Source organism: Protopterus annectens, chromosome 10.part0 (assembly GCF_019279795.1).
Source record: "Protopterus annectens isolate FY-2018-M chromosome 10.part0, PAN1.0, whole genome shotgun sequence".
NCBI lineage: Eukaryota > Metazoa > Chordata > Ceratodontiformes > Protopteridae > Protopterus > Protopterus annectens.
In genome coordinates, this window is record NC_056744.1 from 1640401352 (window position 1) to 1640429181 (window position 27830).

A 27830-nucleotide genomic window follows, 5' to 3' on the forward strand; every position below is an offset into this window, starting at 1 on the left:
ACACGTAAATAAGTAAAAGTATCTAACATGAATAAAAGAAACAAAATATATACACGTTTTGTGACAAATTTCAATATGTACATACTATTTAAACACATAAATAAGTAAAAGTATCTAACATGAATAATAAAAGAAACACAATATATACACGTTTTGTGACAAGTTTCAATATGTACATACTATTTAAACACGTAAATGAGTAAAAGTATGTAACATGAATAAAAGAAACAAAATATATACACGTTTTGTGACAAATTTCAATATGTACATACTATTTAAACACGTAAATGAGTAAAAGTATCTAACATGAATAAAAGAAACAAAATATATACACGTTTTGTGACAAATTTCAATATGTACATACTATTTAAACACATAAATAAGTAAAAGTATCTAACATGAATAAAAGAAACAAAATATATACATGTTTTGTGACAATTTTCAATATGTACATACTATTTAAACACGTAAATAAGTAAAAGTATCTAACATTAATAAAAGAAACAAAATATATACACGTTTTGTGACAAATGTCAATATGTACATACTATTTAAACATGTAAATAAGTAAAAGTATCTAACATGAATAATAAAAGAAACAAAATATATACACGTTTTGTGACAAATTTCAATATGTACATACTATTAAAACACGTAAATGAGTAAAAGTATCTAACATGAATAAAAGAAACAAAATATATACACGTTTTGTGACAAATTTCAATATGTACATACTATTTAAACATGTAAATGAGTAAAAGTATCTAACATGAATAAAAGAAACAAAATATATACACGTTTTTGACATATTTCAATATGTACATACTATTTAAACACGTAAATCAGTAAAAGTATCTAACATGAATAAAAGAAACAAAATATATACACGTTTTGTGACAAATGTCAATATGTACATACTATTTAAACACGTAAATAAGTAAAAGTATCTAACATGAATAATAAAAGAAACAAAATATATACACGTTTTGTGACAAATTTCAATATGTACATACTATTAAAACACGTAAATGAGTAAAAGTATCTAACATGAATAAAAGAAACAAAATATATACACGTTTTGTGACAAATTTCAATATGTACATACTATTTAAACATGTAAATGAGTAAAAGTATCTAACATGAATAAAAGAAACAAAATATATACACGTTTTTGACAATTTTCAATATGTACATACTATTTAAACACGTAAATAAGTAAAAGTATCTAACATGAATAAAAGAAACAAAATATATACACGTTTTGTGACAAATGTCAATATGTACATACTATTTAAACACGTAAATAAGTAAAAGTATCTAACATGAATAATAAAAGAAACAAAAAATATACACGTTTTGTGACAAATTTCAATATGTACATACTATTAAAACATGTAAATGAGTAAAAGTATCTAACATGAATAAAAGAAACAAAATATATACACGTTTTGTGACAAATTTCAATATGTACATACTATTTAAACATGTAAATGAGTAAAAGTATCTAACATGAATAAAAGAAACAAAATATATACACGTTTTTGACAAATTTCAATATGTACATGCTATTTAAACACGTAAATAAGTAAAAGTATCTAACATGAATAAAAGAAACAAAATATATACACGTTTTGTGACAAATTTCAATATGTACATTCTATTTAAACATGTAAATAAGTAAAAGTATCTAACATGAATAAAAGAAGAAAAATATATACACGTTTTGTGACAAATTTCAATATGCACATTCTATTTAAACACGTAAATAAGTAAAAGTATCTAACATGAATAATAAAAGAAACAAACTATTTACAAGGGTGTCTGTAGTTAACATATGATTCTCTGTCTATATATGTGTGCTTTCAGATCAAAGTTTGCTACAGTCATTACTCTCTAATGTTTCGATTATTTTTCCATGTGATATATAGTGACGTAGTTCTTTCAGTTCTTCCTTTGATGGTGCTCATTTCTAACTGTGATACTGTTAATATAATATTACTGTATTGCTTGAAAGTAGGACAAGACTCAGTCTTATATTTCATTGATATGTTCTTTCTTACAGTGGCTAAGAGAGTCCGTAGAACTGTATATTTTGTTCTTGGAATACAATCAGGTACAGGCCCATTAAACAGAATCAGAGATTTAGATAGCTGAAATTAGTCATTGAATACTGCTTGCAAATAATACTTAATTTTGTCCCAGTATGGTTTAAGCAATTGGCATACATAGAACATATGCTGCTAGTCAGCTTTTATTTTTAATTTCCATCTCCAACAACCAATGCTTTTTTTAAACATTACCTCTATTTTGTGCGGTTAAGTAGGATCTGTGCGTAAGCAGCCATGTAAAAAGTTTCCAGTGTAATAAGAGAGATGTTTGTTTCATGGAGAGAAGAATTCATTTTTTGTCTCTATCATTTGGTAATTGACCATTAATTGTTTTGTAGTAATCCCATAAGTTTTCTTTATGATAGATTTTTTTTTTGTTTATTTTATAGACAGATGATAAATATCCCTTTACAGTAATTTAGCATACATTTTTAAGGATAGGAAGTTTAAAACTCAAATATCTGTCATTATTTTCTAACTTCAGTCTTAAATGATTTGCCACTAATTTGCCAGAAAACCATAATGTTATGAAAAATGTACAAAAATTATGATACAACAATCTGGACATTCTGCGAAAAGCTGTACAGTTGAAAGGTATGCTGGTGAGGTGAAACGCAACACTTACTCTTTTTTTATTGATTTTTTATTTTTTATTTTTTTATTAAAAACCTTTACCTACCCAAAGAGTAGTTCCATCTCTCTGTGCATGCAAGGGGACTAGCCATTAATCACGGGTGCATCACAGCCCACCAAATCCACTCTACTCCGATCCAGCAAGCATCCCCCATCTGCCACTCTAGCACCTATATCTCACAACCTCTTAGAGCCAGAAGTCCAGACAAAATAGAAAATAGAAGTGGGACAAAGGCCAAAACAGCAAAATCTAGACATCTAGACATCCCATGAAAATCTGCACTGCCAAGAAGCATGCCATCACTACCATTGGCAACCACGCTGAAACTCCCACCCCACAACAACACCAAAGCGCCACAACATCTCACCACCGTAACAAATCTGACATTGCTGACAACAAGGTTTGAAACCATGTGATCAGACCAGTTATAGTCTATTTCTTAAATCTAAAGAGACAGAGGAATGGTGCCAATGTGAACCACACCATCTCTCCACCCCCCCCAGGAAACCCCGCAACCACAAACAGCAACCAGACAACACGAACACCCCACATGGCCCTGAAGTGACATTCCCCCCAATGTTATATTACTAGCCCGAGGCCTACCTGTTCAGAGAAGTACCTACGGTTGTCACATACATAATGCTTGCTAGTACTAACAAGATCACATGAAAATCTGGTCCCTAAACCAACTACCCACACATAAAACTACTCCAAGCCCCACCTTACACCTACCTCACTTACTCCTTTCTTCCTTTAACAAATTAACCCTTCCCTACCTAGTCTTAACTCATACTAAACTTACAATCCCTGCTTAATCCATTCCCCAACCCAGCCTACCCACCCACTTGCTCACCTACCATCAAACATCAAAAATGTCCCATGACAAATTGGATTGTTTCCAAACCTCAACAATTCTTTTATCACACCTATTAGCAACACAATTTGCATGACTGCCAAAACACTTTCATAGTAATTATACCTTTAATTTATTATAAAAAAAATCCTGATTCTGTTCTCTAATGGTTTGGTATAATGAATCACACTTCCAGTGAACCACATCTCATAAGAATATGGGTAAATACATCTGGTGCTCAGAGACAGAAGTACTGTTTTGTGTACAAGTGACATTACACTGATTTGCACAATTCTTTTTTGATTTGTTTATTGCTTTCGTGGTCAAGGGGTAACTGACTGAAGGCAGGTTAATATATACCCTAGAAGCATAGCATAACTGTGTATGTACAAGATCAGTGTGCACCCATTGTATAGTGAAAAGCAGTAAGTGTGTACAGGGGAAACCTGGCGTAGATTTAACAAAATCGCTGATATAAAAAGGTGAGAAAAACAAACAAAATGAGTGTACAGTGGAATGTAATTAAAGATTGAAATTAATTAGAAAAATGGATGTGTGATCAGCAAATGCTTTCTCTGCTCAAGATATGGATAGCTATGTAAAACCAACAAACTTTCTGCTATGGTCATACACTCCTAGAAGTTATATTTTACAAGCGCAATAAAATAAGTAATTCTCTCCAGCCTTACTGAAAAAATGTCTATTTCATATCTACCAGTCATCCATGTTTCAAATGAGTAAAGTGTTTGTCTTGGCTGTGATTTTGGATTTTTGACAGTTACAGAAAAATAGACATGCTGTCTGAGTGTCTTTCTGTGGCAGTTTAAGTCACTATGCACATTTCCTATCTTTAGGCTTCAGTTTTAAACAAATGTGATTTTAACTTGGTGTCTTGTTTTTTTTTTCTTTGCAGGTATTCAGGAGTGTGACACACAAGGTAAGAAAAATAAGAATATTTACCAAGTTTCTCCTCATCCCACTGCAAATGCATTGCTGAAAAAATGATGCACAAATGTTGGCTTGTTTATTAGATGTCTGACAGCCTGTTTTTGCTTCAGAGAAGTTATTTCCCTGCACTCTGTCAGTGTAATATCAAAGACTAATAAAATTTTTCCAGCAAGAAAACAGATATTGCACATCACCTCTGTCTGAATGACAGAGCGCTACCTTTTACAGCTGCCATGCAGTCACAGGGATTCTAACGCTATTACTAACTGTTCAAACTTTGCTGTCATGTTTAATGGCAATATAATATTCGATCAAAGACTTTGCGTTGTTATTTTCTATCATTAGAATTTTCACAGTTGGATATACTTATAACGGTAGTGTGCAGTTACCTTTAAATGGAAAGGAATGATTCTCAAAATTCATTTCCCACATTAAGTCTCAAAGGCAAAAGAAGTATTTGTCCTCTGAATTTTCTTTAATTTAATTAGCTGTTTTGTCCCACAGACAGAATAGTCAAGTTTCTCTGTCTTGTTCTGATGCAGCTGGAAGGCAATGTGCAAAATGAAACAATGAACAAAGCAAAGTCACTTAATAGATGTACCGGCTATCTGATCTGTCTGACTGTGCTTCTAATGCTTGGGGCTACCAGCTTCATCCTTTTAAAAGTGTTACATTTACCCTGTCTGACCTCCTGTCATCTCAATCTATGACAACTCATTGTAATTTCTTTCTACAAGTTTACAATATTCCATTTCCTGTCTATACAACACACATTTCTCTGGTTTAGAGCAGTACTCTGTAAAAGTTCAGATATGTTTACATTTCATAAACTTCATTTAAATATTATTTGATGAATGTGAGTTGCTTACATGTAGACAAACATTAATTCTCATGGATTATTCAGTTAGTGTGTGAAATTGGGGCTCACAAGGGTCATGGTAGAATATATTGCCATTCTGAGTTACAGCTTAGCTAACTTGGCAGCACAGTAGGTCAATACTTAAGACTGTACTTCAACAAGGTTTGAGGCTGATCTAACCTCCAGGTCACTATCTGTGTGCAGGTTGCATGTTTTGCATATGTGTGCTTGTACGTGTGTGCGTATGTGTGTGTGTGTGTGTGTGTGTGTGTGTGTGTGTGTGTCTGCGCGCGCGTGTGTGTGTGTGTGTGTGTGTGTGTGTGTGTGTGTGTGTGTGTGTGTGTGTGTGTGTTTGTGCACATCTGTCTGTCACTCTGCTTGTGTGTGTGTGCATATGTGTGTGCATGTGTGTGTTTATGCATATGTGTGCATGTATGCGTGTATTTCTGTATGTGTGTGTGTGTGTGTGTGTGTGTGTGTGTGTGTGTGTGTGTGCTTAATATGTGTGTATGTATTTCTGTATGTGTGTGTGCGCATGTGTGTGTTTGTGTGTGTGCGTGCGTGTGTGTGAGTGTGTGTGTATCTGTGTGCTTGTGTGCATGTGCACTTGAGTATGTGTTCATGTATGGATGCATGTGTATATGCGTGTATACACGCTGTGTGTGCGCTTGTGTGAGCATATGTATATCCTAATGAGCATGCTTATATGTGTGTGCAAGTATGCATTCACCAATCGACAATTATACCAACTATGAAGACTAGAATAGTGTTACAATAAAATTGTTGAGTTTGTGGCTAACCTCACAAGTATAACTTGCTGTTTTCAATTGCTTATGGTTATAAACTGGATGGGAACACCAGATATTCTAACACTGTTGCACTTGAAAGTGACCTGCTGTATCCTTTAACAGCTCCATACCTAGCTGATACATTTTTCATGGATGACTTCTGTCCAAATCAGCACTTTGTGACCTCCTTCAAATCCTACAACCACTCTTGAGTGTTGTCATTGAGTCATACTGCGCATGTAGCTAAGCTGGAATGCCAGCTCAACAACTCCAAGGTAAATTCTATACCACAGGCACTTTAAGACTTTACTGAAAATAAGTGAAAAAATGGATATTTTCCTGTACACACACTACAGCTATATACAGACTAAACTGCCTCCCTAAACGTGAGTTTACAACAACTCCCTGTAGTCCTCTAACATCCTGTTCATCCTTACACTAACCATATCAGTCAAACATTTAACACTGAAAGGAATCTTTCACTTTCTTAGCTAACAGCTAGGTTGACATATCAACCCCCCCCAGGTCAGGTATAATTTCTACTAGCCTAGTCTGAGTGTGTTTTCATTACGTTTATGTAGTATAACCCTAGTGTATAATATAAAATATCTGATCTGTATTGTGATAAAAGTTCTACCAATATGCTGAAAACCCTACACAGCCTACATAATCACTTCATTTAAATCATGCAACATGCCAAACATTATTAGAAGTATCCCACATTAATCCAGAGGTGGGGGTGTTATTAAATTACTATTTTTTTCAACAAAAGGGTATGTTATAACTGTGCAATATGCTTCGAAGGAATTTATCATATCTATTGTATATCACACCTACAACTCTGCCTCTTTGATCTAGTCTTAAGTTAGCAGATTTAAAATTCTTCACCTTTGTAACTACTAACTGAACACTGTAATTATACACTAATGCTACACTGAATGTGATTTTATCAGCTCTGTGACTTGACCGCTATCTATTCAGTAATAGAATGTAATTACTGAAATCAAGAATTGCTATATGTTAATTGTATAGCTCTTCTTCCTGGGTTTCAGCAACAAGGAGCTTTCATCTAGTTGAATAAATAAATCAGTAATTATAAAAAAAGTTACATTTCAGCTGGTCTTCATGGCAAAGACACCTGCGAACCAGATCATAACCTTTGAGAAGGATCATTATAGTTGTGTCTTTGAGAGTTCAGAGCTTGCAGACATGTGGACCATCACTATCAAAAGGCTGCAGGCAGAGTCCATGTCAGTCTTAGGTGACCATAACAAGAGGACAGTAGGATGGATCTTGGACATTTGTCAAGCAAGAACTGTACCATGAAACCCCACCATCCTCCAAAAACCGAAACCCGTTTCATCCATGAACTGGAACCTAGCTAATGAAAAATGACGAAACAGACTTCAGAATGTTTATTAAGGGAAGAACTGATTGTTTATGTGCAATAGTTTGTTTGCTTATTTATTCATTCATTCATTCATTTAATTTCACTTGTTAATTCAGGAAACCACTAAGAACAAAGATCTCATTTCGTAGGTAATCTAGGAGGGCTGTCTGTTTAAGGGACTAACTCAGAGTCATATTGTTTCAAGTAGATATTAAGAGGAACTTCACAGAATTCCTTGTGTTGTTATCCTAAATTTTATGAGTATAACACAAAAAAGAAAAACATTTAGTCTGATAAACCATACATTTTAAGCAGTGCAGAAAATCACTGCATGTAGTATATTTTGTAATTTTTGATTGTGTAATGCAACACTTTATGAATAATATTATTCCCATTTCAAACCCTGCATGTGTATATTTGTCTTCGTGTGTGTGTGTGTGTGTGTGTGTGTGTGTGTGTGTGTGTGTGTGTGTGTGCAAAACAGAGAAATGAAGAAAGAGAGCATTTTTCCTCCTCATCTTTTTGTTTATTTCAATTTGCTATTAGGCAGTTGTATCTATCTGCTTGATTTTCACACCATATCATGCTTCTGTGGTCTGGCATAAAATTTCAGTATCTTTTATTAATTTGTTTTTTGTGAGAAGCAATGACTTTTCTGAACAGAAAATATACGTACAGCTTTAAACAGCTTTTTCCAGTAGTAACAATACTGACTGTATTGTTTTGTGATGTTACCATGACAACATGAATTGTTACCTGTCCAGCACATTCTTTCATGTTTTGTGCCCTATACTGAACAATTTAGCAAAAAATATGATCCTGTGAAAGGGAACTTGCCAAACTGAGGTTACATACATACATACAAATATTTCCAGCACTGGCATTAATGCCCTTGTAGCTTGCCAATATACCAAAACAATTGCTCCTAAAATAAAAGTCCACGCTGTTCTTAAAAAAATGTCTAACTTAGCTCGCCTTAATGTAATTTGGTAGTATATTCCATGCATTAGCTACCTTCCCAGAGAGTCATTTAGCATACTTGTCATTCCTAGAGAATCTTCTACATAGATTGTTGGATGATTTCTACTACTTTTTGGTAACCCCAAACATTCCCAGTGGTAGTTGTCTCTAAATGCCCTATATAACTCAGTAAGGTATTCACTTAAATATCTATATGAGACACTGTACAAGTTCAGATATTTTAGTCTTTCTTAATAACTTAAATTTTCATATCCATGGATATACTTGGTATATTTCCACTGTACTCTTTACAATTTTACTCAGGTTTGGGTCTAATATAACTAACAAACAGTGACATCGTCATTTTTGATTTCCTAGACTTTATGATTCTTTTTTTATATAACGTATAGTTCTGTAACTATCATTAACCAATTGGCTGATGTAATTAGAAAAACTCAAAGCTGGATCTAACCATATGCCCAGGTCCTTAAATGAATCTACAGTTTTAATTACTATGTGCTGTATTAAATATTCACCTTTCAATGTATGTCTCCCAAATTTTATATGCTTATTTTTATGCGTTTATCATCATATTATTTTCCTATGCCCAAATGACCAATTTAGTCAAGTTCTTTTGAAGACATGTCTTATCTGTAACACACTTAATAAGTTTATCAAGTCTCAGGTCATCTGCATACAAACTGTAGAATACCTCAGATGAAAAATATAGATCTGAAAGATACAATCTAAACAAGTATGGGCCTAGGACAGAGCCCTGTGGGACACCCTGACTGTAACCAAGAATTTCACTTGTTCAATTGCTGTATGATACTTGCCATATCTGTTTGTAAGCCATGCATCTATCCTTCTTATCAAGAGTATGTCGATACCTAGTTATTCTAATTTATTGATCAGAGTTTTGTGTATGACCCTGCCAAATGCTGAAGTTAATGATATATATATAACAGCACAAATTCTTTTTCATAGCTGTTATTATATTGTTATAGAACATCATGTTACAGGTGGTAATAAATCTATTTTCAACATATGCATGTTGATATATGGTCTCTAGCCCCAACCATTCCAGTTCTGACAATAACTTAGCCAATACAACATTTTAAATTATTGTTCCACAATATGAAAGTAGACTTAAGGGTCTGTATGACTCTGGGTTTGTCCTATTCCCCTTTCCCTTAGAGACACATTTAATAACTGCATGTCTTCAGTCTTGAGGAATCTCCCCATATTTATACAACCTAGTAAATAATAGATATAATGGTACTGTAAGTTCTATCTGAAGTATTCTCAGTCATTATTACTAATTCTGTCTCCTTCCTGTGCTTTGTTGACATCCAGTTTGTGCAGTTCTTTTTCAATATAATCTAATTTGATTTCAGTATCTAATGTTACATGGATATCACTAAAACAACTTATCACCCCCTTTGTGGAGTCAACCTGTTTTACATAAGATTTTGTAAATATATCTATAAATTGTTGTGTCTGAGAATAAATTTTAAAATCTAAACATAGCTTATCAATTTGTATATCTTTACTACTTCCACATCTTATGTATCTATAAAATGGTTTCCTATTATGCTCAATATCTTTATATAAATTTTCTTCATATTTTACTTGATCTTGTCTCTAAGTATGGTTAATTTGTTTGTCCAGCTTGTTTATTTCAGTTTTCAAAGTTGTAGTTCGACCTCTTTTTCATTTTTTATATTTTTTGTCTCTCACCTTAATTATTTTCTTCTTATGGAAGTATATTCTCCTGGTATTGTCTGCCTATATACTGAAGTTAATTAAACATTTTTTTATTTTTTGCACTCAAACAATTTCTCTAAACTTTTCACATTCCTTCTGCAGTTTTTCCACTGAACCCACCACTCCAATTAGTTTTACATAGTGAATGTTTTACTTTCATATAACTGCTATTAATCTTATGTACAATGTTTTAGATTTCAGTTTGGCAGAATTATCCAGAATTATCTAGGACCAAATTAACCTTAATAACCCCAAGATTTCTGCACATCAATGGTGCTAATACTTGATGTGAAGTAAGAGCAATTACTTTAGGAACACAAACAATGTGTAGTACGTTCCATTATCAATTGTTGTTCCTGAGTATATGTTGTGAATACTTTCCTTAATAATCTTGTTGAATCAATATTATTCTATTCTGTTTCTGGTAAATTTATGTCCTCAATCATTATTATTCTTCCTTCTTGTGTTTCATGCAAGAAATGTATGAATTCTTCTAGACCATCAGAACTTGACTTTGGTGGTCTATACATTCCATCAATTGTTATATGCTCCAGGGTTGTCTTCATTGTCACAGTTACACAATCTATTGCATTGGTGTTATCAGTGAACATATAATAATCACAGGTTTCATAACTATCTTTAAACCCTTTCATAACACCTCCACCTGATTTTTGTTAGAAAGTCTGTTACAGTACAGTGTAAGAAACCTCTCTGTGTGGAAGATTTTCAGTCCATATATTTCCAGTTAATCACTGTATATTAATCAGATCAGACAATAGTAGTAGAAGTAGGGAACGTAAACTCGTCAAGTCAAAAAGTAATAATAGAAAATATATAATTCTACAGCATTACTAAGTATTTGAAAGTAATCCAAGCAAGGCAGGCAGTCTGTTTCCAGTCGAAAATCCTTTATTAAGTACACAGACAAGCGATCCAAGTAAAAGAAAAATAGAGTAATAATTTCCTCACAAGCTTTCTAAATATATATATACTTTTTATCAGGCATGGGAATGGTTTATTGTGCTGTAAAACAAAGTGTTATTGGTACACATGTTAAATTCACATCCCTTCCCCCATCAGTGTGACATTCGAGCTGGTCCTGCCCTATCTAGTAGCTGTCATAATAATATATAGCCCTAATGTACTTTAATGGTACATCTTACTTAACCAAATTATTAAGTAGATTATTAAGTCTGTGATTTTATACAAAGCAATATACTACATGGCTGGAAATATATCAATCTTAGTTCATTTTGCGATCAAAAATTATATATAAATATATACATATACATTTTGCATGTAAAAATCAGTTTCTATTTTCATAACCTATTGTTAACAAAGATCGCTTTTGTCCTTCTAGACTTCTTCAGGTCTGTGTACAAGAACCCTAAAAACCTATATAATTGTATAATTAGTTAGTATTGTTGTTACCATCATTTTGAATAAAGTAGAAAAAAGAGAACCAGAAAAAAAAAAATATATATATATATATATATATATATATATATATATATATATATATATATATATATATATATGATGGAAACAAAATATACACTTAAATTTCAACTGATTTAAAATGGTATTTAAAATCAATTTGTAGAAAAAAATAAAATAAAATACAATTAGTCATGTAAACAATGTGGCAATTTTCTAAGTTCCAGTGCACTTTTAATTGAACAGTAGTAGTTTAGTCCAGGCTTTCTAAAAGAGTTCAGCTTTAATTGCCACATGAGTTCATGTTTCTCCAGAATATTCGGGATGTCTCCTTCAAGATCACCCATGTCTATGCGATCCAGGATCTGGAACTTAAAACCTGTGTGTCTTTTATGAAGAGAAAGGTGTTTGGCTAGTGCATTATTTTTACATCCAGAGCGGATTTCTGACAGATGACATGAAATCCTTTGCTTGAGTTTATTTACAGTCTTGCCCACATAGAATGCATCACATTCATTGCACTGTGCCCTGTAAATTACTTTTTTAGCGTTACAGTCACCCACCCGAAATATTCTGGATAAACATGGTTGTTTTGAGACTTTGGGGATACCACGGAGATTACTTGTTTTTAAAGTCTGTTACAGTAAAACATTTATACCCTGACAGAACTGGTTTCCAGTCATTGTTCATTAACTATATTTCATAAACAATAGCAACATCAATCTTGTGGAAACATTGCAAATTTTCCAATAAAAACTTTATTATTAATGCTCCTTGCATTAATAAACATCAGAGATGCATCAAATGCTGCACTCTATGAACTGTTAAATGTTTAGCCTGGCAAAAATCCTGACTTCTGTTTGCCAAATACTGCAAAATATCTTCTGCAAAAATGTTCTTCCCTGATCTTGACAAGTGCACACCATCCTGTCTGAACACACATGTGCTCAACATTAGATTTGGATAATCTTCCCATTTCCATTTCTCAAAACAGGACATTTTTTCATGTAGGTATTTACCCAAAATATATTTTCATTCTTGGTGACATGACCCTCCTTAATATATACGTAATTTGTGAAAAATATGTCCTAACACCTGTAGAAGCTATGCTATCTAATGGGGCTATAAGTTCTCTACTAATATTCAAAGAGTCCTTGTGAATGAGGTCATTTGTACTGACAAGAATAAAAACAGATCCATACTTTCTTACATTAAGGAAGTTAGACTGACAGTTACCAGAATCTCTGGTCATTTTAAAAACATTGTAACATCATAGATTCAGTGGTTTACCTATTTTTAGCTGTGAAGCTTCAGTCTTGGGCATTTTCCTTTAGTTGCATTGGAGCATTTTGATTGGTTCTTAATTAGACAGATTTACTACAGTATTTGTGTTCACAATAGCAGAACATAGTCTAATCACAAAGACTTCATCTGCATTATAGAATGCCTTCTGTAAAAGTCTTAGCAGAATGTTGATTGGATGTGGGGCTCATGTACATCCTTCTGTTAACAGTGGTTATCAAATAGAACTTACTGTGCTAGGGGTGTTGCCAAGATGGCTAACGGAGAGCAGCAAATGGTGAAAGCACTGTGACTAAAAACTTTTTTTTCTGACAGAAAACATTTGGAGATGCTTGATAACTGTTTATATTCAGTGACAGGAAGAGAAATGTAATTATAGTTTGAAGTTCTTCAAAAGCTGTAATTTTCCTGTCAAAAATTCATCTGCTTGGTTAAGAAAGAAGAGATTATGACATGAACCACTCAAAAAATGGTACTTGGGCTTCTTCTGTTAAAAAGATATTCAATCATTAATATCTAGCATGTAGGATGTATTGATAAAAATGGGCAAACTCAATACTAAAACAGAAAGTTTTAAGGAAGACTAAAGAAAGAAGATGGATCATTTAGAAATTCATATGAAACAGCAAGGTATACAATTTATTAGCATAGAAGAAGCTTAAAATGACCCCAAAGGGAGAATAACTGAAGGTGAGTCTCAAACTGAATTCTTGACAAAATGGTTTATAGATAAAGTTGATGGTTTAGAAAATAGACTGAGATGAAACAATAGCAGAATATATGGCATGCCTGAAATATAAGGCAGACAACATAATAACCTTTTTAACAACCTAGTTGCATAAAACCTTGACCTTACCTAAAACTTTATCTTTTGGGATAAAAAGGGCTCATATATCTTTAATAACACCTTCAAAACGGAAAGGTCACATCCATATTCAATAATAGTTAAATGTATGTACAGCATGGAATAATATCAAGTATTAAAAGCAGTGTGGTCTAACTCACCTATTAAAACAGATGAGCATCTAATCAGATTTGATAATCACTATTCCAGTAAAATAATGAATAAAAGGAAAACTTGATTAACACTGATTAAAGAACTTAAAAAGAATAATATTAAAGCTACTTTATTGTTTCTTGCAAAGATAAAAATCTTTCTTCCTGAAGGAATCAAAATATTTGACACACTGGAAGAGGCATCTGCATTTGCTAATAAAATAAAATTCTCAACAACACTGAAGAAATTAACTAGAATGCTTCATTCCTCAAGATACAGAGTTCGCTGATTTCATGGAAAGCTACTTCCAAAGTTAAAAATCTTAAAAACAAGACTCTTTTATTTTCTGACTGCATTACTTTTTGCCTATTGAAACAATTCTCAAACAATTCTTATGCAATGACTCCAAAGAATCTCCACAGATTAGCTAATAGAAGTAAGATGTTATGCAAAAAAGCAGAGAGTATTAATATTAGAAATCCCCAAAGTAACAAGCTTATTTTTGGTGTAGAGGAAACATTTAATATCTTTAAAAAATCTATAAGGATCATAATAAAAATAAAAATATCAATTTTGATGATTGCAAAATTGATAAGTATTTAAAGAAGTCTATTACTAATAAACTTAAGTATTAGAAAATATCACTGTTAAGTAAACCTATTACCTAAACTGAATTTAAAGATGTTTTTTAAAAAGGTAAAAATGGCAAATCTCCAGTATTAGATGGTTTAATTTTGGAATTATATAACTTGCTTCTGTTAAATATTTTAGAATTACTGAGTGGAAGTTTTCAGGATAATCCAGAGTGATAAAATAATTCCTCCCTCATGGAAATTTTCTATAATTTCACCTATACTTAAACAAGGAAAGGATAAAAAGTTAGTTTTGTCATGTAGACCTATTTCATTATTAAATGTAGACTATACAATATTTACTTCAATTTTTGCCAAAAGATTAAGAGATATATTAGATAAATTAATTAATAAGGATCAAACAGAAGTTATAGTTAATATATTAACTTATGACAATATCAAAGGGGTAATAATCTTCAATCTAGCAGTTGGCTTGAACAAAAAAATTGGATCTTGTTAGTTTAGATATTGAAAGATCTTTTAATTTTGTAGATTGGAACTATTTATTTAAAACTTTGGAAGCATTTGCATTCCCAGAACAATGTTGTTGGAATATTAAGAAATTTGTAGAGAGATTCTAAAGCATATATTAAAATTGGATCTTACAATTCTCAGGGGTTTATTTTAAACAAAGGTAAAAAGCAAGGATGCCCCTTATCTCCTCTATTGTTTGCATTAGTTGGGAGGGTGGCCTAATGGTTAAGGTGTTTGCCTTACAAACACAAAGTGCAGGGTTTGAATCTCACAAGGGATAATTGGCTAGGCTTAAAATGGCTCACAAGGGCAGTTAGCTTAGTACTAACCTATGAACCTATTTTACCTATAAATTTGGACGCGTGGATGGGAAATCGCAAATTCACCCCTGGGATCTCTCCTGTGTCCCTGCTAGACAGAGGCACAGTAAACTAATCTTAAAAGGGTACCTTCTGTGACCTACTTTACAGAGGCACAGTAGGCTAATCTAATAGGGAGGCGGAAGCCAAATGCACTCTGGCTAGGCTTATAAATGCCCTAGGGCAGATAGCCTAGTATCTACATATGAACCTATGAACCTATGAATCCTTAGCTAATAGTATAAGAAGCAATGATAAAATTGATGGCTTTTCAATTAATAAAGATTGTCAGTCTAAAATACATCTTTTTGCAGATTATATTTTATTAACTGTGGGAGTTATAAACAACTCACCTGAAGAAATAGATGGGAAAATTTGAAACTTTCAGAAATATCATTATTAAAATTTAATAATAATAAAACTGAAACCATAGTGAGGATTCATCTACTAGGTAGTAAGTTAAAAGGTGAATGTCAATATAATTGGGAAGGGCAAGATTAAAAATATTTATGGATAAAAATTTATCAAGATGTGAGTGATTATTAATCATAATTTTGAAACAATAACCAAAGTGTTACCCCTTATTAAAAATGGAGTGAGTGTTTTTTTGTTTTTACTTTTGAAGATAGGTTAGTTCTTATTAAATTAATTATATTATCTAAGATAATACCTTATAAAAAACTATTAAAGAAAATGGAAAAAATATTAACTTCATTCTTATAGTATCCTAAAAAACTGAAGATTGCATATAAAAACATATTAGATTTTGGGAGTATGTGGTATTAGCTTTCCTGATATATAATCTTATTCAATTGCTGCAAATTTTACTCTATTATACTTTAGATACATTCAACTTATACAAGTCAATGGAAAATCACTGAAGAAGAGATATTAAAGTCATATAGGTTTATTAAATATGATAAATAAGAAATATATAACAATCTCTTCTTTTGGTTAATAAACATACGTAAGAAGGAAATACATTTCAGTACTTAGATTCTTTATATATGAAATCAGCCCTAAAAACAGTTAAGAAATACGTTTATAAAATCCCATTGATTTTAAAATGGAAATTCTTTTGTTTTCTATAAAATACACCCATAGATTTGTTGAAACTAAAAACATTGTTAAAATTAATATATTAAAAAGGGGTTAGCATTATGGTTTGATTGGTTAGAAAAGGGAAAGCTAAGTTATTAGAGTGTTTAATGAAAGATTATAAGTTGGATGAATCTATAACCAACTTATTATATCTGTTAAAAAGAATGAATTTACAGATAATATGAGAGAAAAGGAGCAAAACAATGTGTCACTATTATATCAGTATATGGTTGACAGTACTGGAGGCAAAAGAAATCTGTCCAAGCTATATAAGAAAATCATAAATAATAATATATTTGATCAAAGTTTTTGATTTCTTTTTAGATAGCAATATAATATCTTACCAGCAGATGGCTCTGCCCCTGTACTTCACCTGGATAATCTCAACTCCATACTATCTTTCACCTCAAACAACTACAGCTGTTTCCTTGTGGAGTTCTCATAAACTCATGCATACTGGTGTAAGTTGCTATAACATGTAACTAGAACTATTTCTGTTATGAATATTGTATTAATGTAATGTTACATTTAACTAATGTCCTGCTTTATTGGGCTATATTAACTACTATGTTCTTAGTACTTGTTCTGCTTATAATATTGTTTAAAGTTTGTTAATTTGTCTGGAGCTTTTCTCCCTGGGTCTCCACTGAAAATGGGCTACTGACCCAATCAGACAATACCTGGTTAACAAACATAAATGAATAAATAAATTAGGTGTCTTAATTGATAATAGGAATACATTTATGTTACTTAAGTCAATTAGTCAAACATCTTCAGGTCTATACTAGAAAGTTTTTTTTTTATGTGGAAATATATGCATTGAGTATTTGTTACTCCTTACAAAATTTCCAAATTTAGTAAAGTGACTTCTTCAGTTTGCTGGAGATGGAGTAAGGATGTAAAAGCTGATTGAACACATACATTTATGGATTTTGAGAAATTAAATGTTTATTGGGAAGAGAGAAGTAATTTTTAAAAGATTTTTGTCTGATAATTGTTCTTTAACTAGATCAACAATATTAGTGAATCTTCCACTTCCTTTATCTGTTAAAGCTAAACAACAAAATTGGTTTGGAGTCTCCTTGCAGTAGCTAGAAAAAGTATTACAAGAAATTGGAAAACAAACTGAGTTCCTACATTCAAATACTTTCTAAATTTAACAACAATGTTAAGTAAAATGAAAAAGAAGTAATTAAAATAAGGTTTGTAAATCAAATTAAGACATTTAGATGCTAGCATAACCTTGAAATGTTGCAATTGAAATCCCAAGATACTTGATTTGTTAACTACATTTGATTAGTCTGATGGTTTAATATATTTCTGATACTGTATAACAGTATGTGATATTGAATTTTTTCCTTTCTGTGTATATAATGCATGTTAAATCAGTAAAAAAATTTGTAAACAAACAAAAAGAACTTATTCTGTCATGGGAGTTGTGGTAAGAGATGCACACATATTTTGAATAAGTGGTACTGCTTTGTTTGCTGTAAATTAAATGTTCTATTCAGAACTTTAAAGAAGCATGGTGTAATCTTTGCTTAAGTATAGTTAGAAATAGGCTGCTTGCCTTACTGGGGTTAATTCACTTAATCTTATATTAACTCATCTGTCTTTTCTTTTCATTTATCAAATGATATTCTTTGCTTTCTCTATTATTGCTACATCATGTCCTTTGGTTATTTTAAATCTGTGCTCCTACCTATCTGTTGTGAGCTATAATTTATCTTAGTTCACTATGTAAGGTTTATTAATATTGTTACTGTGAAATTTGCTGAATGTATGCTGCTCATACGTATTTATAAATTGCTGAATGTTCTGCTTATTTTCTGCTGTACAACTGTTTGAAAACTGCATTGCAAAAACATATTTATTGTTTTGTGTAAATTCATGTTGGAAAGATGCAAAAGAACATGTTTTGCCCCATCCTGACTCAGAGGAATACATAGCATTAAAGTCTGTGCATATAGATCATGTAGTTTTCTATGCTTTTTTAGTCAAATACCCCCCCCCCCCTTATCTCTGACTTCATCTCATAATCTTATTCTAGGTATGTGCCACTCAGACTCTGTTGCAAAGATATCCTTGATTATTACCAAGCTCAACAAAAATATGCAAGAAATTAAATACAATTAAAAGGTCTTTTCATTGTAACTGAGTTCATTCCCCTGTGAATGTTTTACTGTTCTCCTTCTCTTATGTTCTGTTTGAGCTAACACTTCATCTGCTTGTAAATGCATCTTTGCTAATAAATTTACACATGCCCTGTGTAAAAAACAAATGCAGCTTATCTAAATGTTTTTCTCACTTTTATTAGATGCACTGATATGTATAAAACATGAATACTAAACTCTGCCTAAAAATGAAATAAAGTTTTGATAATTTATCAAACATCATTCATAAATAAACATTTAATAAATCAAGGTTGCAGCACAGGAGGGCTAAGGTATCTTTTATGCACAAAGCATCTTGCATTTCATGAAACTGCATGAAAATCAGCTAAATCCCAGTACTGACCAAAGAAAAAGGTTATAAAGAACATGTCACAATAAGATATGTGATAAGTAATGTTTGTACTGAAAGTTTACTCATGCAAGAATGGAAACTGCTTTTTCAAATCAAGTAATTGCATAGTACCCATGCTTAAATGATCTGCAGTTTAATAAAATATAACTTTTGGCTTTGCAAGGTACTTCTTTTATAGCACTGAAGTAAAGAAAGCATTGTGCACTCCAATGGGAATGGCACTTCTGATGGGGGTATACTATGAGGGATAGGCAATTTTATACAGGCATTGAAGAGGGCAGCAATGTGCAGTGACATAAAACTAAGATTTTCCTATCCGTATTGCCTTTTGTGTGGCATTGCAACTTAGCAGAAGATTAGTTATTGGCTTAATGACTTAGCACAAAAGGGGTTAAGGTAATTTTATAATAGAAACAAGTGAAGCATACAAAATGAGAATATGCATGGTATATGTCATTTGTTTTCACATTCAGCTGATCTACATCAGTGACAAAGGCTAAGATCTCACTCGCACAAAAAATAAATGCTAATTTATGTGTCTGCACACTTAATCATTCATTCAGTCTTTCACTCTCTAATAGCCCTCAAATCCAGTTCAGTGTTACAGGACAGCTGCAACATATTATGGAATTCACTGTGTGTGTGTAATGTACCCTATATAATGTAAATGCGTTAAAGACATGAACATGCTCAGTGTGCTTTAATGATATAAATATGATTTGCACATACACATTGTATACAAGGTAAGGAAGTAAAAAAATTGTTACATTGGCAGTTTGGGCAAAATTAGACTAATTATTTTTGAGTATGCTTAGACTAATTTTCATTTTCATCATACTGAGTATGCTCTTTATTACAGAAAGTGGAATATACTTGTAACTAACCTTCATTTACTTCACTCGTACTAACTGCAAAAACAGTTGCTATGACAATTTTATTTTATGTCTATTGTACAAATGTGCATATTCATTGTTTAAAAACAGACTAAAAAATGGAAGGATGTCTATGTTAATGCATTTGCATTTTTGAGGATTATTTGCTGACAGTCTGATGTTTGCATATTTTCTGGTTTTCAGCATGTGGACGCCCAGTTTATAACAGTCGGATAGTGGGAGGGACTGATTCAGAACCAGGGGCGTGGCCATGGCAAATCAGCTTACGGTACAATAATCAACATATATGTGGAGGGTCTCTTATAGCATCTGAATGGGTTATCACAGCAGCCCACTGCATTCAACAGTAAGTACTGAGAATAAGATTTAAATATTCAGCTACAGATGGGTCACATTTATGTCCAAATATTGGTTGAATTTTGTCTTGGCTCCTGTTCTCAGTACTTCAGTAGTACTGCTTTTCATGTCTTCCAAAAAGTCTGCTATCTCCAAACTGTGACTTTATTACCATGTTAGTTAACTCTGGTTCATCTATCTTCTTCCCTGAAGTCCCATTTTTCTTCCTTTATCCTGCCCACCTACAGCTCATTATGACATCATAGTGAATGGTGATTTTACCAACACCCATTAAATAATAGGACCTGTCTTACTTAGAACTTGCAGCTCAACTCCATTTTTACAGTTTACAAGAATTGTTATATAATACCGTAGCATTTTTTCCAAATCATGAAAGTGTAGTAAACCAACATCTATTGTTTTTTGTAATGTTATGATGCATTAGATTACTGCCTACAATGGTACCATTCAAGGAAAATGACAGCATGACAAACGTCCCAGGCTGGAAGGTGTGTGTGTCACAATAAAGTCCAATGAGTGATGACTTAGTTCTTCCACTTGTCACTTGGTATTGGTGTCTGTGACCTTGTACAGAATTCTAAGCTGTGAGAGTTCTTGACTCTTTATCTTGTACTGTATCTGTTTAACTACATTGTTACCCTTTCCTTTGTCACTCCTTGCAACTTTAGATTTAATCAATGACATCAAATTGACATGTTCCTCAATAAAATTCCTTACAATGGACCACCTGACTCTGACACCCATCTACTGTGGACTAAGAAGAGTCCCACACTCTGAATCAATGGCAGATTTTAGATTCCTTTCAATCCTGTCAGTTCTAGAAAATTTCTAGGAAAAAAAACTTTTTCATACCCAACTTTGCTCTTTTCTATATAAAAAAAAAATCAGAAAATGAGAGGAAGAGAGACAGACAGAGACAGAGAGAGAGATCTTGTCCAGATATCTACTTTTTTTTCAAAGTAGCACAGTGACCTTTGGACCCTCACCAAAGATATTCTGCATATTATGCGCAAATGAAACCTTACAGAAACCGTATCCATAAACCTTGCTAAAGTCCTTTACCTGGAGGACCATAAACGTCTCCAGGAAGATCAATAAGATGCAGACTTAAGCAGCAATGCTAACTGTGTCATTTACTGATTATCTACTGTCGCTTGTTCATCACTATTGCAAATAATAAGCCGGCTTGGGGTTTCGTTCAGATGCTTTAGTACATACAAGCACATTAGGATGGATAGCAGCATCTTTAAATATGAACGAACTAAATAACAAGCAGAGCATACACGTTCACATCTCAACAGCTACCTACAAAATGGCAGTCAGCCTCATACGTGCTCACTATTTATACTCTTCACATCTCAACAGCTACCTACAAAATGGCAGTCATCCTCATACGTGCTCACTATTTATACTCTAGTGCAAGCCCTTGGATAGCTTCTTAAAGGTTTATACATATGCATATGGATCTACATCTACTTTAACAGATATTTCTCAGTGGATCAGTTCTAGGCTGGTTGCTCATCTCCATCATTATAAATAAACGTCTTTCACACCCACCTAAACTTTCAGTATTCACACTTACTCATCATCTTTCATTAAAGACAGCTCAAATCTTATATCATGCTTCTCTCCTCTTTACTCTTTAACACTGAACTTCTCCTTAACCCATAAAAGCCTAAAGCAATCATCCTCAGAACTACGTAAAAACTTATGATAGTTTTCAGCAACTGATACATAAATGACCCGCTTCTGGTTCTTCTCAAAACCATCAGTCTTTTGATACCTTACAATATGGCTTTTCAAACCCTAACATTAATTTTCTGCATCAAAGAAACAAAAGACAAAGTTAGTCAATTACTTTTCTGAGCTAGAAAAATCATTTCGCACTTCCTAGCCTTAGAAGGTTGGTACACTATTCTAACAGGTATCTTTCTAGTCAAGTTTGAATATGGACTCTCACTTATAGCTTTACCTTCCAAGAACAGACTTTCAACTATGCAAGCAACTTCTAACAAAATTTGTAGGTTCATATATTTATCTTTCCTGAATGCAGCCTAAGACCCAGTGGCTACCAGCCCAACATTTGCAGAACCTCATGCTTGGATCATTACTCCCTAATCTTCTGAAGCATGACACATTTACATTTATTTTTTTTTAAATCTTTATTCAGGATTTTTGTTCCTTTATACCTGCTGACCATTAAGCCACCCCTGTGGTCACTAACACCTATTCATTTCTCTTTGTGGGGTGATAGCATAGCAGCAATATTGCCATCATCCAGAGAGCCATCAGAAGGGTTTTAGTTAAGACACACACTTCCTTTTTCACAACAACAACATCTTCAGGGCTGAATGTGCAAAGTGTCAGTGTGGGGTCTTACCACCTGCTTCCATGAGAGATTATATCCCCAATTGTCCCATCCACCCTTATAGGCAGATATTTCTGTACATCTTAAGTGTCCACCAAGGGCTGCAAGCAAAGTACCTATCCAGGGACCCATGCAATGAACCCTTCCCTGGGAGAAGGGATCTGGTTCCTCCTTCACAGACTACCTACAGCCAATAAGGCAAAACAACGTACCCAACACACTAGTCATAGGTGACACTATAGTAAGGCACACTGATGTCCCACTCACCAGGCTAAACAAGGAGAAAGTTACTGTCAGCTGCCTGTCAGGTGCCAGGATCCGCCACATAACCCACGCACTCAGGTCACTCCACAACAAGTACAAATATGACTCTGTCGTTGTCCATGTTGGTGTGAATGACCTGAGACATACCTCCCTGGACTACATGAAAAGAGACATGGAAGAGCCCTCTGATCTTGTAGCCCAGGCAGGTATGACCCTAGCCCTGAGTAGCATTCTGCCATTACCCTGAATGATACCGCAGTACAAGGACAAAATGATTGACTTCAACAATTGGCTAAGCTTCTGGTGTCATTCTAAGGGGATCCAGTATCTGTCTGCTTGGGATGATATGGTAGACAGACCACGATGCTTTGCCACAGATGGCCTGCACCTGTCGCCCCTGGGATTCTGGATACTGGCTAAGGCTCTTGCTGCCCCTATAGTGCCTTTTTAGGCAAGGTTCAAATAAATCCACCACCATAACAGGAACAGGCAAGCAAAAACTGAGGGTAATGCTACTCAATTCTAGAAGCCTAAATCTCAAAATGCACTCACTCGAGGCACTCCTTAAAATGGAGTACATCGGTATCTGTGCAGTGACTGAAACCTGGTTCAAGGCTCCAGAGAGCACCCCTGCACTACCAGGCTATAACTCATACCACACTTTTCGGCCATGTAACCTGGACCGAAACACCAAAGGTGGAGGTGTGTCCATATTCATTAAGGATATCCACACCTCCAGGCTAGTTGCTCAGCATAATGCATCCGAGTTTATCCAAGTGCAACTAACTCTGGGAAAAACTGCAATCTAAATTGTAGCTTGCTACAGATCCCCCACCATGCCCCAGGATTCCCACTCGTCTTTTCTTGATGTACTGGAAAATATTAGGGTTCAACCAAACACCTTAATAATGGGTGACTTCAACTACCCCACCATTAACTGGGAAAACTACTCGTGTACCAACTCCTTAGCTCAATGCTTTCTGGACTTCATAAACTCCAATGCCCTGGATCAACTTATCCACACCCCCACCAGGGGCAACAATATCATAGACCTAGTCATTACCAACATGAGTGACTGGTGTTCCACACCTGAAGTCAACTCCTCGTTAGTCCAATCCGACCATAAGCTAATCACCCTTGATATCCACATCCCACCCCCACCCCCCATTAAGGAAACCATGGTAAAAAATTTCTCCAAAGCCAACTTCATGCTTCTTAAGACAGAAGTAGTGAACTTCATGACACCCATGCAGATGGACAATACAGTTACAACTGCTGAATCCTACACAAATGCACTCTATACTTACACAAGTGCATGGATCATGCTATCCCAAACAGAACCAAGACACTATCCTCCAAAAAAAGGAAGCCAATCTGGTGGTCCCCTGCCATAAACAAACTGTACAACAGAAGGAAGAAACTGTTGCAAAAGAGAGTAAAATCCCATGAGTGGAGGAGCTCCTTGGTCAGCCTCAGTAAGAAGCTGAGATTCCTTATAAGATCCTCCAAAGCTAGCTACGAAAACAAAATTGCCACTAATGCTAAGGACAACCACAAAGCAATCTATAGCTATGTCAAGAATCGTGATGGCAACACCCAGATCTGCTCTGAGTTACAGCACAAAGGCATGCAAATTACAGAACCAACTGATATTGCCAACATCCTGGCAGATAGGTTCAGTGCTAACTTTACCCCCCCCTCACCCTCTAAAGGGCCCCTTATCTATACAGGAAGAATGCAAAGTCCCTGTAATCACAACCACGCAGGTAAAAGCTGCATTCTCTAAAGCCAAAAACACAGCATCCATGGGACCGGACAACATCCCAGGCTGCGTTTTACAAGAACTGGCTCCCCACTTAAGCACCATGTTCAATAATTCCCTCGTATCAGGTTTTGTGCCCACTGAATGGTGCACAGCAACAGTTATCCCACTCCACACAGGGGGAGCCACCACTGATCCCAGGAACTATCAACCTATTAGCCTGATGAGCCTGGTCTGCAAGGCCATGGAATGTATCAACGTGGAACTCATAAACAAAGACATTGGTAACTTCCAAACTCTGTATCCCACCCAGTTTGGGTTTGTGAAAGGCAGATCATGCCTCTTGAACCTGATTGACTTCTTTGAGGCAGTCACCAAAGCCGTAGATGAGGGTAAGGTGGTTCACACAGCCTATCTTGACCTCGCTAAGGCTTTTGACACCATCCCCCATTCTGGAATTATAGCTAAACTCACTAAACTAGGTATAAATCCCTACATCACAAGATGGGTTGCCAACTGGCTCACTGACAGAACCCACACTGTAAAGGTTGCAGACTCCAAATCTGACCTCAAAGCAGTGACAAGTGGAGTACTACAGCGTTCCATCCTGGGACCTCTCCTGTTTGGTATCTACCTCTCTGAAGTACAAGCTAACACAGAAGGCCTCTGGCTAATGAAGTTCGCAGATGACTGCAAACTCACTGAGACAGATGCCTGGTGTTAAGAGCCATGGCCTCAAGCTCAATGCCAAAAAGTGCAGTGTCATCCCCTTTGGTAAAAACTCTGTACCCATGAACTACCACATAGGCAGCAATCTATTTAACACCGAATGTGTGATAAGAGACCTTGGGACCAAGGTGGACAGTAGTCTCTCCTTTAATAGTCACATCGCCACAGTAGTCAGGAAGTCATTCTACATGGCACACCTCAGCATAAAAGGGTTCTCATCCAGGAAAAAAGAGGTCATTGTTCCCCTCTTTAGACCCATTATAGAGTACAACGTCCCTTTTGGAATGTACCTCACAAGACATCTGCAGCAGCTGGAAAGGCCACAGAAGTACCTCACAAAGAGGATTACTGGCCTCAAACAAATGCCCTACACTGACCGCCTCAAAAACTCCAGCTTTACTCTGTAGCATATCGCCTACTCTGAGGTGATCTCTCCCTAACATATAAAGCTATGTCAAACCCAGAGCTGTTGGACATGCTACACCTAAAGAAATCCCAATCCCTCTGAGCTACATGCTCTAGGGACCTAAACCTTGTCACCACAATAAACAGGACATGCTGGAGGGATAGATTCCTGTCCCAGAGACTTCCCATACTCTGGAACAGGCTACCCATATATGTCAAGCAAAGTTCTTCATTAGCACTCTTCAAGAAAAATCTTGATGAGTGGATGGGAAATAGGAAATACACCCCAGGGATCACTTCTATGTCTCTGCTTGACAGTGGCACAGGAAAATAACTTTCTTGGGTGGCGTAAGCCAGGGAACCTTGTTGACTAGGCTTACGTAGGCCCTTGGGCTGATAGCCTAGTACCTACCTATGAACCTATGAACCCCTCACTGAGCAGATTTCTACAATGTCAGGGTTGATAAATCAAACTTGGATTGTCTAGAGTAGACCATAGTGAGGACCTCATATCACTATTCTACAAAGGTAGCCAACACCTCCTTACTCTCTTTAAGATCTCCTAATTACTGCCTCCAACCTTTTTCCTATTAATATCCCATCATTAAGAAAACCTTGACATGATCTACATTGAAGTGTCCATATTTTCTCACTTTTAAAGATCAAGTTGTTTTTTCAATGTTAAAAAACTGTAGAGTCTATATTGATAATATTTAGCTCAAGTGACCTCAGCATAGTGTAAAACTCAAATTGTAAATGTTAAACTCAGTATCTGTATTTCTACATCTAAGCTAACAGTCTTTACTGTTCATTGTATTTGTACATATCTGTATTCCTAAATATTTTCATTATGTTTCAGTCAGTCATTGTAAGGTATGATATTTCCTAATATGATGTTTCCTGAAGTATAAAAAAAACTTGTGTATGTTTCACACTTGGCAATGGCTAAACTAGTCCTTTGGGATCAATGCATTACCCCAGTTAACAAATTTAAATAAACAGATACATACATGCATGCATGCATACATACATACATAAATATATGCCAGCAAAGTATAAACTTCACATTAACTTATCAGGGCCATCCCAAGAAACCACATCTACTGTCAACTGACCAGGTTAATTCCAAGAAACCATATGTCTACTGCCAAGTGACTAGTACCTTCCCACATAACCACAAGTCTACTGCAAAAGGATCATTTCCTTCCAACCAAACCAGATCTAGAACTAACTCCTTTCAGCCACCTGAATAAACCATACAATTCTCATAAACTGGCTTGGGCTATTTTGACCTTCTATTTACATTCCAATGAACTACACCTGTACTGCCTACCAATTAGTATGACTAAAAGAAACACAGTGCCAAGTATTAGATGAGTCATGCCATCATGATAGGACAGCATGTTTATATTCAAATAACTATTTATGGTTCAAAAAGTCACTTGTCTAGATTCAACTGACTAGTGATATTCCAAAAACACATCCAACGCTAGTTAGCTAGGGTCACCACATCAAACCATATGTATACAGACAACCAATTCAAACCATCCCTCCAAACTGCAGACCTTCAGACAAATGGCAAAGCTAGTCTCCTCTGCTAAGAGGCTTGCGTCAAAGGAAATCTAATCATGTTTTCAGTATTTAGAATGCGTGTGTGTGTGTGTGTGTGTGTGTGTGTGTGTGTGTGTGTGTGTGTGTGTGTGTGTGTGTGTGTGTGTGTGTGTGTATAGACAGGACAAATGTCTAATAGCTAGGCATAAGAAATGTTGATTTATTTCTACAATATTACACAAAATATAACTCCCATGGTGCCGATTAGGGCCATTCTTAGGATCTAGGGAGGTTTCAAGGTCACGTCTATTACTTAAAGGAGGCTTACTGCTTGAGAGTCTGAGAATAAGTAGCCTGAGTCATCCC

At 34.7% G+C, this 27830-nt stretch overlaps 1 protein-coding gene across 1 annotated transcript in view; it reads left to right on the forward strand.

Moving 5' to 3' along the window:
• LOC122814356 overlaps positions 1–27830 on the forward strand; it is a 608759-nt gene that overhangs the window by 523206 nt on the left and 57723 nt on the right. Inside the window, exons 10-11 of the mRNA XM_044086942.1 lie at positions 4509–4532; positions 20212–20374. Coding sequence (XP_043942877.1) covers positions 4509–4532; positions 20212–20374 — 187 coding nt within the window. The remainder of the gene's footprint in view (positions 1–4508; positions 4533–20211; positions 20375–27830) is intronic.